Consider the following 14,685-nt stretch of genomic DNA (forward strand, 5'->3'; position numbering starts at 1 on the left):
ATATTTAAACATTTCGCGGAAGTCGATCTTTTTTCCGATAAATTTGTGTGTCTTCAATTGTTTATGGTAATAAGCAACGTCTCTCTTTACCAGACCATACAATTTTCAATATTCAAAAGCATCGTCTTTTAATTTATCACTTTCGTATATTTAAACATTTCGCGGAAGTCGATCTTTTTTCCGATAAAAATTTGTGTCTTCAATTGTTTATGGATGCTAATAAGCAACGTCTCTCGTTACCAGACCATACAATTTTCAATATTCAAAAGCATCGTCTTTTAATTATCAGTTTCGTATATTTAAACATTTCGCGGAAGTCGATCTTTTTTCTGATAAATTTGTGTGTCTTCAATTGTTTATGGTAATAAGCAACGTCTCTCTTTACCAGACCATACAATTTTCAATATTCAAAAGCATCGTCTTTTAATTTATCACTTTCGTATATTTAAACATTTCGCGGAAGTCGATCTTTTTTCCGATAAAAATTTGTGTCTTCAATTGTTTATGGTAATAAGCAACGTCTCTCTTTACCAGACCATACAATTTTCAATATTCAAAAGCATCGTCTTTTAATTTATCACTTTCGTATATTTAAACATTTCGCGGAAGTCGATCTTTTTTCCGATAAAAATTTGTGTCTTCAATTGTTTATGGATGCTAATAAGCAACGTCTCTCGTTACCAGACCATACAATTTTCAATATTCAAAAGCATCGTCTTATAATTATCAGTTTCGTTTATATAGTTTTTGCACTTGAGAATGAGAATTTAAAAAAAAAACATTCGTTGTTTTTTGGGTAATAGGAATGCGTAATAGGAGTATGGTTATGCTTTTGGACTGCTTTTGAAATGCCTAATAGCATATATGTACAAAATACGTAACGAAAATATAGTTCGTGGTATATGCAGGTACGTTAACGTTTAACGTGTATTATTGACAAAACAATAGAAATGTTTATGCGATATTATCGACTCTTAAGTCCATGTTTAAGAAACAAATTGTAATCTAGTATTAACACGTATTATCTTTTTTGCTATAAATGTCGACATTTTGTCAGCTAACTAGTCCATCTTCATTTTCTTACATTGTACGTCAAAACGCCAGAATAGAAATTTAGGTTTAAATGAGTTTATTCTCGTCAAAAATATACGTTAGAAAAAAAATAGTAAAATATACGCTACTGTCGTACGCAGTTACTACATTATTTGCGATATTTTTTTTAAAGTAAGTTTTGTTTGATGATTTGCTATTTTAAAAGAGTACCGAGAGCTTTTTACGCCGGCTTTTTCTCTCGGCCTACACCCTCTGTCTTCTTTGCCGATGAGTAGGGATGCCTACAAATTCAAACTTAATGACGTGGAATAAGTGATACATGTATCTTATGTTCCATAATAAACATATTTTTTTTTCAATAAACATATTCATATTTTATCTACCAAAAAACTCGGCGTATTTGAAACGGTTCCATTGCTACAATTTCCCGTATCTCAGAAGGCAAGCTGTTATAAAGACCCGCTCCGAATTAGATTATATATTTGCGACTGGATTCGGTTCTGAATTTAACAGATGAATACTAATTTCAGGTCTTTTCGCGGGCCAGACACAGTGGTTCGATGGCATCGCGAAGAGTCTCGGTTACGAGAGCATCACCCACCACGCTGTCATCATTGACGCTGGATCCTCAGGGTCCAGGGTTCTAGCTTATAAGTTTAGGGTGCCATTCACAGGTAGAGTATATATATAAAAATGTTCTTAATTATCATTCTCGTTTGAAACCCCATTAATAATATAAGAAACACTAAGGATTTTTAGTTTTCATTTCTATAGTTCCATATCTATATCTTAATATATTATATAAATTACGTGTCACGTTGTTTGTCCGCTATGACTCCTAAACTACCGAACCGATATCAATCAAATTTGCACACCGTGTGCAGCTTGATCTAACTTAAAAGATAGGATAGCTTACATCTCAATTTATACCCGCAATATTATTTTGTTGCAAAATATTTGTTTATTATTTGATAGTCACAATTATTCTAACAGATGGCGCTGTGTCGAAAGTAAGCTGTTAAGCTACAATTTAATGGCATAGCAACAAAAATGGATAGTAGTCCCCATGACTGGTGTTCTCCTACCGTTTCCCTTGATTAGTTAGATTAGAACCTTATAAAACCTTAGCCACAGCAACGCTTGGCCGACTCTGCTAGTATCTATCTATATATACTTCCATAGCTAATGTAAAAGAAAGAGAACATTCAAAACTTTTACCAGAGCAAGATATAAAATAGAACCACGACTAAATACAGAATAGAGACAAATAACAAAATGTCACTTGACATTGACAGTTTACCTAATTATTGACAGATGTCTCTGTACTATTTTGATATCATTTTTGCAACAATATTTATTTCCATAAAATGTATTGCAAGGCCAGTTCAGTATTATATTAGATTAACATTATTACACAAAAAATTGGTGTGCGCACGATCTCATAGTTGAGAGGCGCTCATAGGCCAACTCTGATTAATTGGAGACTAAAGTAAATTCCTAGGGAACAGTTCAAGTCATATTATTTATTTTTGTACTAGCAATACAAAATTTATTTCTTCTGTTCCAGTATTCGGTCAAACCAGCCTAGATCTAGTAGATGAATATTTCGAAGAAAGCAAGCCGGGACTTTCTTCTTATGTCGACGACCCTAAAAAGGTAATACATATAATATTTGATTGACAATTAACATTTTATTTTTAATGTTAATTGTCAATCAAATCCATCAACCCATAAATCAATTCATAGAAGCGAATAATCTGTGTTTAAGTAAAGGGATGATCTTTCATCTGTCTCTTTCATACTCTGAGGTTAGAAGCACATAGTTCCATATTAAACATCGAAGTCACATTCTCTTCATGAGCGCTGTCAAACATGTGAAACTTCTAGAAAATGGTTTGATAGCGCTTGAAACTAGAACGACGTTCTAGAACCATAGCGAGATTTTTTATAGAACAGGGCATATGATCATGATGCTCACTTGATGTTAAGTCTGTCCATAGACACTCAATGCCCGAGGGCTCGCGAGTGCGTTGCCGTCTTTAAGAATGACGTAATAAGTATGACGTCAACATTTCGCACCTCACTCGGTCTTAAATGTCAAAATTCAGTGCCAACCGTTGTGTTGCGACATAGATTTTTAAATCCATAGAGTTCTAAAATTGCCATAAACAAGTAAGGATGACAATGACATTCCAATTTACGTACTATATTTGTACTTGTATATTGTGATAGATACGTAATGAATCACAAATGGCGAAAATATCAATTAAAAAATTATAGGAACGAAAATTTATTTTAAATATTTGTAAATTTGCTTAGTTGTATTAAAGATAAAATCCTAAATAAATTTCACATTTCAGGGTGCCGATACAATAGTCCAATTGATAAAAAAGGCGGAATTTCTCACCCCGGTAGAGAAGCGTCGCTCTACGCCCGTTATCGTTCGGGCTACGGCCGGGTTGAGGCTCCTACCCGCTGATAAAGCCAAACAACTTGTACTAGAAGTCGCCGATGCAATAGCCAAGTATGTATTTTTTTTTAATTTATTGCATGTCATGGATACAAGTCCTTCTGCCGGAAAGCAAAATTTAGATATTAATTCTATAATAACGTTAACTTTAAGTCAGAGTGACTGTGAAGCTGTGATGAGCAGTGTTGGCCTAGTAGCTTCAGCGTGCGACTCTCATACCTGAGGTCGTAGGTTCGATCCCCGGCTGTGCACCAATGGACTTTCTTTCTATGTGCGCATTTAACATTTGCTCGAACGGCGAAGGAAATCATCGTGAGGAAACCGACATGTCTTAAACCCAAAAAGGCGTGTGTCAGGCACTGGAGGCTGATCACCTACTTCCCTATTAGATTTAAAAATTGATCATGAAACAGATTCAGAAATCTGAGGCCAAGACCTAAAGAGGTTGTAGCGCCACTGATTTATTATTATTTTTTTTAACTGGGGAGCTGTAGAATTAAATTTTAGTGTCAAACTCTCTCATACGCCGACAACGCACCGACTAATAAGAGTGTCCAGTGGCTCTTCCGTAAGCTCGTGTGGGCACACGTCATTATCATCTAATATATAAAATGCTCGTGTAACAATGTTCGTTCCCATACTCCTCCAAAGCGGCTCAACCGATTCTTATGAAATTTTTTATGCATATTCAGTAAGTCTGAGGATCGGCTACTATCTATCTTTCAAACACCTAAGTGAAGTGATGATACAGCATACAAAAATACATACAACCCCTAATTTTCACCCCTCTACGATCAACCCCTATCTTTTATTAAAGTAGATAGTTATTTTTATTGAACTAAAAAAATGTTTCCTATATATACATGGCAAAACAAACGTTTGCCGGGTCAGCCAATATAAAAAAAAAACATTTAAAAGAGTGATCACCATTCTGACACATGTTGATATTTCCAGTGAACTTCAGGGTTAAGAGTTTTTTTTTTGGTATCCGAGGTCGAAATGCATTTGCGCCTTCAATAGTTGCAGAGGTGAGACTCGATCCACGCCAAAATCTCTGCTATTCAGAGACCGGGTGAGCAATACCCACTAAAACCACCTCGAGTAGTTCCTACAAAGCCACGTTACAGAGGCTCCGGGGACGCCATCACATTCTACCAGGACAGCCCTGCGATTCTGTAACTCACTTTTCGAACTCACACAGCGGTTTTCGCATCGGCGGTCGCTCTCAAATCAGTCGTGAAGCAGTCATTTTATGATTTGGCATTCTGAAAAGGTGGGAGCTTGTAGTTTCTTGTTTATTAGACTGCTAAATCATAAAATGACTGCTTCACGACTGATTTGAGAGCGACCGCCGATGCGAAAACCGCTGTGTGAGTTCGAAAAGTGAGTTACAGAATCGCAGGGCTGGTTTAAGAGCTAAAAAAACTGATATCTTTAATATTTAATATTTTTCAGACTTGGCTACGATGTGGGACCGAACAGTGTTGAAATAATGGACGGATCCGATGAAGGAATCTTCATTTGGTACACCGTTAATTTATTACATAGTAAGTCAAATAATTTTCGCTTCACTAGGCATTTCCTTTTGCGAAGTAGTGAGCTCTTGAATTGTCTCTCAGGGGAGGTCTTCAATGGGACAACCTTCAACTGTTTAAGAAAAGCAGCATGGTACGGTTACTGGGTTTGGAGGATGCTTAATCTTTTCATTCTATCACCTGTAAGAGATTTAGCTGTATGCTATGTAAGATTAAAAGCTAAATCTCAAATTAAAAAAAGTTATGGTTTTTTATAGGCCAACAACAATCACCGAGGGAGAAAACACCGATTAAAAAATTATAAAAACAAAAATTTATTTTAAATATTTGTAAATTTTGTTTCTTTCTGCATATTCTATCGCATTTACCATGTGTTCAGAGGAGTTGTTCGGTCTAATACCTGGCTGAGTAACATCATCGGGCATCTGATGAACGTCCATCATTCCACAACTGAGCGATTTTAAGTCAGTTTTTGCGCACACCACCACTATGTGGAACCAGCTGAAGTATTTCCGAACCAATTCGACTTAGGGTCAAGAAAAGAGCGCAACGCCCTCTGACATTGAGAGTGTCCATGGGCGGCGGTATCACTTAACATTAGATGAGCCTCCTGCCCGTTTAACCCCTGTTCTATATATAAATAAATGCTACATGAATGCTATAAAATGAAGAGAGTGCCCGCGTCTGGCTATACTCTCGGGGCGTAACTCTGACGTACGTCAGATGGGTGTCCCTGGGCAAGCCTAAAAAACTAAAAAAGCCTAAAAAACTAAAACTGCCTAAAAAACTAAAAATGCCTAAAAAACTAAAAATACCTAAAAAACTAAAAAGACTAAAAACACTAAAAAAGCCTAAAAAACTAAAACTGCCAAAAAAAACTAAAAACGCCTAAAAAACTAAAAATGCCTAAAAAACTAAAAAAGTCTAAAAAACTAAAACTGCCTAAAAAACTAAAAATGCCTAAAAAACTAAAAAAGGCTAAAAAACTAAAAATGCCTAAAAAGTAAAAACGTTTAAAAAACTAAAAATGCCTAAAAAACTAAAACTGCCAAAAAAAACTAAAAACGCCTAAAAAACTAAAAATGCCTAAAAAACTAAAAAAGTCTAAAAAACTAAACCTGCCTAAAAAACTAAAAATGCCTAAAAAACTAAAAAAGGCTAAAAAACTAAAAATGCCTAAAAAACTAAAAACGCCTAAAAAACTAAAAATGCCTAAAAAACTAAAAACGCCTAAAAAACTAAAAACGCCTAAAAAACTAAAAACGCCTAAAAAACTAAAAAAGTCTGAGTAAAATGTACAGACTTGGAACCTACACGCATACTCCTGCCCAAACGGTCCACAACACATTTACTAATATGGGTGTTCATGGGAAAGTTTGAGAAAGCCTGAGTTAGCCTTGGTTCGTACTCCCTAAAAGGTCCGCAACGCACCCGCTAACATGGGTGTCCATGAGCTGTATCTGCCTTTTATGGCTGTTTATCGCATCCATATTTTGATGGATAGCCAAATTCAAAAAAGTTAAATGAGATTTAATTTTGATGTGTAATTTTACAGATCTGATAGGAGGAGAAACTATGGCTGCTTTGGACCTTGGTGGCGGTTCCACTCAGATAACCTTCCAACTGAGTGATGAGGATACAAAATTGTATCCGGCTGCTGATCAGTTCGTGGTACCAGCTGGTGATAACATTACCTTGTACACTCACAGGTATTTTTGTGTGTTTGTTTCTCTTTAAATATAATTTATACGGCATTTTTAAGTATATAACTGTCCTGTTATTGTCCTTATCATTCTCTACATAGATTTGTCTATGGATTCTGAGATAGTCAAACTATCCCGATACAAACTCATAAATTGAATTGGATTTCGAATCTATGGAGGTATTGCGTATCTTGGCATGATTTGAGGTGCCAAAAACTAACACAGACACAGCGCACGCTTATAACAACTCTTAGCTACACTCTCAAGTACATGCACACACACTCTTACATAGTCAAAAAGTCAAAATCATTTATTCATATAGGTAACACAATGTACACTTATGATCGTCAAAAAAGAAAAATGTTTATATTTTTACATTTACTGCCAGTTCTCAAATCGAGGGTGTAGAACGGACGAGAACTGGTAAAAAACTCTCCGTCATACTTTAATCGCCAAGTTTTTTGTTTTAAACAATGATTGTAAGGAGCTGCAACCATTACACCATGTTCCACATGACATCTTAAGTAATAAGAAAATAATAATAAAATAATTTAAAAACAAAGATTTGTCCTCTATCAGCAGGAGGCATGGTGAAAGCAGTACGCACTTACATTCTCGTGGGAACAACACGCATATTAACACATACTTAATGTCTTACAAGTTTGATTGATTAATCGTAACACTAAACATACTTTTTCTAAAAAAAAACTGTTTTAGACTAATTGTTATCGAGTCAACCACAACACAGGAACTCCATATGTGTGAACTAGCGATAGATGAATTTTATCACAACCTTTTTTCCATGAATATAGTTTTTATTATTATTATTATATGTGTCACTCCGTAAAATTGTAAATATAGTTAGGTTGTAATCTAACTCCCGAGATTGTGAACTGTCGAAAGATTGTAAACCGGAACTGCTTACAATTCAATTATTATTCGGTAGATTGTAATCTATCGAAGTGAAACCGTCAAAATGTGAAACGGAACGCACCTCGCGCGCTGATTGGCTGATTGGTTGACGGTCACATATGCATTGTAGTTTTGCACTTCTTGTGTTATTGGACACATACTTTCTTATGTTAAATATATATAATATATTAAATTATAATATATTATACATTTAATATCCTTATTAGGTTAGACTTAAATTTTTTAATAGTCTTAAGTAAGACTAAATCGTAATCTTAAATGATGTCTTTATGTAAAGACAATTTATTTAAAGAAAATTGCCTATCTCGACGATCAAGTAGTTTTAAGTCAAGTTAATACCTTATTTTTTTATTAATTAAAATCTTACATTTTTGTAAGTTATATTTAAAATGTTATTTTTTTTTTCAGTTACCTGAACTTGGGTCTTCTGGCGGCTAGACACGGGGTATTTAAGCAAGAAGCAGGCGATAATGACACGAATGAGTTTGTCTCAGTGTGCGTTGACCCTATCGTCCAAAAGGAGAAATGGACGTACGCTAACAAACAGTATATTATTAGGTAAATAACATTTATTTCTTATTTTAAACCTTTTTTAAATGCAAAATTTATTGTTTAATTTTTTAAAGTATTCTTGGGAGTCGAGCTTGGGACCTTCTAGTTTAAGGAAATAAAATAATTGTAAATTAATAATAATACATAACTTCAATCCCGTAAAAAAGTGTTTTCTTTAAGCCGTGCCGTTATTGTTAATATTATTTTTGACTTTGCAGTACTTTACACCACATAATGGTAGCTTTTAAGTGTAAAGAGTCACTGGAGGGTCACGAAACGTTTTACTATTGGGCACAGAAAAACGTTACGGCCCGTTACATGGGGGAGAGGGGCCAATACACTCCAAAAATTGCGTGACGTAATACCTGAACGCTCCCAAGGACACTTTAGGATATTTTTGAAGTGAAACTTCTTTATCGGGGTTGGAAAAAAATTTAGTGTAACATTTTTTCGTTACGCGTCACATTTTTCCGTTACGCGCCATCTTTTGAAGTGAAACTTCTTTATCGACGTATGGGAGAAATTTTGTAGCAGGTTACGCGCCATGTTGCTTTTTGAAGTCAAACTTCTTTATCGGCGTTGGAAAAAATTTTACACACATTTGTCACATTTTTCGGTTACGCACCATCTTTTTCTTGTCCCTACCACGGTTGATCCGAAGAGATTCGAAGCCATTAGTAACAAAAATATATAATAACGATAACAATGATAGTAATACAAACTAATAATTCTATTACAATTAATGAAATTCTGTAATAATCTTAGTACTACATAGTAGTACAGTAATAAGTTAAAATGAAATAATTGTATTTGTATTCATGTCTATGATAATAAAAGCCTTTTGTTAAACTTTATCTTTAACTACATAGTAGTACAGTAATAAGTTAAAATGAAATAATTGTATTTGTATTCATGTCTATGATAATAAAAGCCTTTTGTTAAACTTTATCTAATTTAACTTTATTTAACCAATTTCTGTAAAGTTGCATATAGTAGATAATTTTTCGAAAAATATGGTCATAAAGAAGTTTCACTTCTTACGTGTGTACACCTAGTACAAGCACCCATTTTTTTTTTATATATCCTGTATTTGTGCTGTTATTGATATGAAAATATGTCATAGCGGCGCCCCCCGGCCCGAAGGCATGAAGCGCGAAGCTGTGTACAAGCGATGTCACGCGGCTGTGACACGATACGTGGAGCGGACACTCGACTGGGTCCCGCGTCGGGCTCCAAGTGGAAGCGTCGCGGCCATGAGCTATTTCTATGACGTGGCCGCTGATGCTGGACTCATAGGTGAGATTTTTCTAGAAATAATATTGGTTTTAATTTTGAAGCTATTGCATTCCATTGAGGGCTTTGAGAGCGGCTACCGAAGCAAGAAATTTCGTAACGAAAATAAAAACCTAACACACAATGACGTAATATAGGTGCGGCTAATACGCATTAGAGCGGGACAGAACGTATACTCGTCTCACATCGGTCTAGTGTAATCGGTGACGTAGCGTAAGCTCGGCCGCTGCAGCCGGTACGCGTTACAGTGAGACAGACTATAGTGGTAGATTGAATTAATATAAAAAAACTGGATAAAGTAAAAAATAAATAAAAATTATAATATATCACCCATCAATGCGCTTTTTGAAAAGATTAAATCAAATAATTTTTCTCACTGAATGAACTTGTACAAATTGTTATGTTTAATTCAAATAAAACTTTCACAATTTCAAGAACCTTCCAAGAACCAAGAACACATTACTACTAAAATTTAGCTATAAGTAAATACTAACAACATCTGCCTTGCGATTCTGTAACTCACTTTTCGAACTCACACAGCGGTTTTCAAAGCGGCGGTCGCGCTCAAATCAGTCGTGAAGCAGTCATTTTATGATTTGGCACTCTGATTAGGAGGGCGCTTGTAGTTTATTGTTTATCAGAATGCCAAGTCATAAAATGACTGCTTTACGACTGATTTGAGCGCGACCGCCGCTTTGAAAACCGCTGTGTGAGTTCGAAAAGTGAGTAACAGAATCGCACGGCTGAAATGGAACTTAAAGATAAACTCAAAATATCTTTATTCATATAGGTAAACAAGTACACTTATAAACGTCAAAAAAATGAATTGTAAATTTATATTTACTACCAGTTCGCCACTCTTTTTAATCGATAAGGAAATAAAACGCTTCTCTAGAGAAGATGGCGTCGCACCAGTCCCTATTACAAACCATGTTATACGTAGACAAACGTCAAGCTTAATGAAACGAGACTCCCGTATGTCAAAATCGTTTTCTGACTTACGTCTCGTTACTGAATATTACCTGCCAGTCTGCCCAGTTTTATAAAGAATCAGGCTTTGCAATTGTTAGACGGTCTTGACTAAGCCGGATCGCGGACTATCCAATTTGACGTAACAAAACCATTGTTCTTGTCAAACTTCACGTCTGGTTTCTATTGTTTTTGGTATGATAACAGAGAAAACTGTTTTGCTAATCTGTGAAGCCTGACTAAACTTTCAAAAATGTTTTTTTAACCAATCTTGATTATTATTTTTGTGAATAAATAAATAAAATAAATATTTCACGTAGACGTAATGGCGGGTGGGCAAGTGTCAGTGACTGCGTACCGTTCGGCGGCGAGACGGGCGTGTTCCGCGTCCAACGTGGAACAGCCATGGGCCTGCATCGACCTGGTGTATATGGTTGCCTTATTGCACGATGCCTATAAGATACGCGATGAAGAACCTATTTCGGTGAGTTTTTGTACATTCATTACGAAAAATTCTAAATCCAAAGCTGTTTTTGTATCCAATTTCAGATATCTTTTTCATATATTGACTAAGTAGTTGCTAGTTAGTTAAGTATCCGATTTTTAACTTCTTCGCTTATATCGTTAACCTTTAACCTTCCGACTCCCAGAAACAACATTGGGTTCCTCTTCACAGGATGTGTTCTGCTTTAGTTACATTTAAAACAACTATTAATGACCTAATCCTTGTATCTTTATTCTATATTATAGATACTAGAATGTTTTTCGTTCTCCAGATTTATAAATTTTGTGTTGTCATGTTTTGTTTTGGTTTGCTCTGTATCATATTTTTTATCAGTGAAACATTTTGTGGATACATCCAATGTGTTTATTTTATGTTTTATTTTTTAACTTTTTTTATTGAATAGATGTATCTGTTTTGTTTCCCAAATTAATAAATAAACTAACTAACTAACAATTGGATAAAAATATGTCATATCGGGGCAAGTAGCTATTTACCACTTGCTCTAATGCGTAGAATACTTAGGATTAAAAAAAGGATAATTTTATGTATTTTTGTCTTTTGTTTTATATAAAACGATTCAACTCAAAAACTCCGGCATCGAAATCAATTTTTTTTTTCATTTTTAGAATACTACTTCCTAATTACAGGCCAAGAATATGTTTTAAATATGTAGTTAATAAACTATGTTTCCAATCGTGTATAAACGAATAATGTAAAATAGACATTAATATTTTTTGTTATATTATTAATTAATTTGTAAATTTTCAGCTGTTTAAGAAAGTGAACGGTCACGAAGTGTCGTGGGCTTTGGGGCTGGCGTACACGACGGCTATGAACAAAATAACAACGGCCCCGGCCGCTTAGTGAATATCTAATTTATATTAAATGTACCAAGTTTTAATTTGACAAAATAATTATTTTATATTTATAATTATTAATATGACATGACTATAGATCGATGTCGTGTTCCAAAAAATAGTCTATGACTCTAAGGGTGAGATCTATAGAGCGCACTTAGACTTTGCTCAGACTTAACTATAACCATTCTTTACTTTTTTAAAGGATAATAAAGAAGGTATTGCATGAAATATCAATTTCTGTCTTAGCTTGAGCTTAGCTTAATCTCACCGTTAAAATGTCTATAAATATACTAAATCATAGTTTAACCTTAGTGTTTTTCGTAAGTAAAGTCTGAGCAAAGTCCAAGTGCGCACTATAGATCTCACCCTAAGACTTAAGAGTCATCATAAACTATAGAATAACAGACTGTAGTTTATTATGACATTGACAGGTTATTTGACAGATTTAGACAAGTGTGCTGAATCGCCTTAATTGATTATGATTATTAGGAAATTTTCTCATGTCAAATGGTAACCATGGTAACCAGTCTACGTATTTTTGAGTTCTTGGTACATTTAGGTAAGACTTCCACAATTTGCACCCTACTTTAAGTAATGCAAGCGGCCTTTTGGTTTAAATACATGAATTTTTATATGCAATATACAATTTTTTTTAAATGGTTGTGTGAATTTTTGACAATTATACACCCGCAATAGATTATTAAACGTTTTGAGTTGAGTTCAAAGGGGCGTATAATGTTATTTAAGCATATAATGTTTTACGGATTTTTGGTAAGCTTCGAGACAGCGCTAAGTTTGACTTCCATCTGTCAAAAACGATATTACGAGAGTCGTACTTAGCGCGTCCTTGAATTTTCCTTAGATTTGTCTTTAAATTCTCCAGAGATCTTCATTTTTTACTTGAAGATTTTAAGCTTTGACTTCAATAAAAATGTATATCATATTTTATGTTTTTGTTTACTTTGACGTAATACACTGAATACTTTTTTTTATTTATTTAATATTCGTGTCAATGAAGAATTGAATTAATGGCGCGTCTAAACGGGCCATGTTTTGCTGCAATTGATGGCTGCAACACTGTGGCCGGCAACATTGCAAACAATAGCAGACACACTATGCAATATTGCAGTAATGTCCCGGCCATATAGCCAAACATGTTTTGTATAGCCACATATGGCCGATGTTGCCCCGATGGGTGGCCGGACGATCGCTAGGCTATCGAATTCAACTGCAATATTGCACAGCCAGTTCTCGTGTTGTTTCAGTCACTCTCTTTGTTATGGTATAGTGTATCCTTTTCTACGCGACATGACGTTTGCTTTGAGTGAAGTGTGCCTGTTGCTTTATTCTGTGTTTTGCGATCAGCTGTATTTGACGTTAGATTACTACGTAAAAATGACTACTTTTGACATTCTAGTTCTTGAATAATTTATTATCAAGACTTATTTCTAGACTCAAATTGTCTACAGTTTCACGCCTATTTAAGTAAGGTCGAATCCACAATCTCTTCTTTTTCTGTTTCTTTTTTAAAACTATATAAGCTGCTGCGACAAGTGTGATTTCGTCAGCCATTGTTGCCGGTTTGTGTGGCCCGTTTAGGAGTCTGCATGATGGGTTATACTATTGCAGACATATTGCAACACATTGCCCAGCCATAGATTGTTCGGCCATCAGCTGCATTAAAATATTTTTCTAATGGCCGGACAATTAGTTGCCAACAGTGCAGCCATCAATTGCAGCAAATCATGACCCGTTTAGACGCGCCATAAGACAAAGCCCGCTTTCAAGCATTCCCTAGATTTTTTGACAGCTAAACAATTACAGCGTAAAGTTATAATTTGTAGCTATTACGAGTCGTATTGGATGATTCAAGAGTACTGAAATTTGTTTTATGATAAATATTTACCAATAAGATTTTGAAATAAAAGACATTTTTACCCAGTTATTTTATTGACATTGTAGCATGCAATAATGGTCTGTGAATTTTTCGTTCTACGATTTACTGAGCGTGTTCGAACGAAACTTTCAAAAGAAATATATAAAAACGGTGTATACAGCCGCTGTTCACTACGAAACCAAACAACCCAAAATTGTCTTTACAGTACTAGGTTTTAGAACGGAACAATCATTTACTTTGATTTTAGTAAATGATTGTGCGTATTTGCGTAATCACACGTAAAACTTGCCAAAGGATGGGAAGTTTAAACAGAAATTAATATAATTCTAAATTTAAATGTTTTTGCTGAACAGTTTTGATAAGCCCTTTAATATATGAAATGGAATAATTATATTTATAAATAATTTTTATGTGATTTAAAATTTTTTGACACGTTGTCAAGCTTTGTGCACTTCGCGATTTTGTAACGGGTATGTTAAATACAAATGTACAAAAATTTAATAAATGTTGGATTTATAATATTTATATTGGCTTTTATTTGATACCCTTTTGTCTAGCTAGGACCTAGTGAGATAAAAATATTCGTAATTATTTTGTACACGTAATATAACATTCCGAGTTTGTTTCTACAAAATGATGACTGTTTATTTAATAATATTTTTTCATTAAATACGAAAATTCTAAAATTAAAAATAATATGAAAAAAAAATTTTTAAAAGTCAGAAGATGAATCTTTTTACACGCTTTTAAAGGATTCCGATTCCTCTCGATATTGGCAGCACTGCTGACTTAGAAATTGTAGTAGCTGTAAAGCGACTCTTCTTATTTGGAGTCATGATAATGAGGCCTCATTGTAATGAGTGATAAAGTGTTTAAAGAACAGGTTTTAATTAATTCCCAACAAGAACCTTCACG

The 14,685-nt window shown here is 34.6% G+C and overlaps 1 protein-coding gene across 4 annotated transcripts in view; it reads left to right on the forward strand.

Annotated features, from left to right (window-relative positions):
• The window catches only part of LOC125054032 (nucleoside diphosphate phosphatase ENTPD5), a 33,254-nt gene extending 21,330 nt beyond the window's left edge, over positions 1–11,924 (forward strand). For all 4 annotated transcript variants that reach the window (XM_047655689.1, XM_047655691.1, XM_047655690.1 and 1 more), the window contains 9 exons: positions 1,584–1,727; positions 2,621–2,709; positions 3,414–3,577; positions 4,979–5,070; positions 6,614–6,767; positions 8,103–8,252; positions 9,370–9,542; positions 10,829–10,992; positions 11,782–11,924. In XM_047655689.1, the coding sequence (XP_047511645.1) occupies positions 1,584–1,727; positions 2,621–2,709; positions 3,414–3,577; positions 4,979–5,070; positions 6,614–6,767; positions 8,103–8,252; positions 9,370–9,542; positions 10,829–10,992; positions 11,782–11,877 (1,226 nt within the window). In that variant the 3' untranslated portion in view covers positions 11,878–11,924. The remainder of the gene's footprint in view (positions 1–1,583; positions 1,728–2,620; positions 2,710–3,413; positions 3,578–4,978; positions 5,071–6,613; positions 6,768–8,102; positions 8,253–9,369; positions 9,543–10,828; positions 10,993–11,781) is intronic.
• The last annotated feature ends 2,761 nt before the right edge of the window (positions 11,925–14,685 follow it).

Source organism: Pieris napi, chromosome 11, assembly GCF_905475465.1.
Source record: "Pieris napi chromosome 11, ilPieNapi1.2, whole genome shotgun sequence".
NCBI lineage: Eukaryota > Metazoa > Arthropoda > Insecta > Lepidoptera > Pieridae > Pieris > Pieris napi.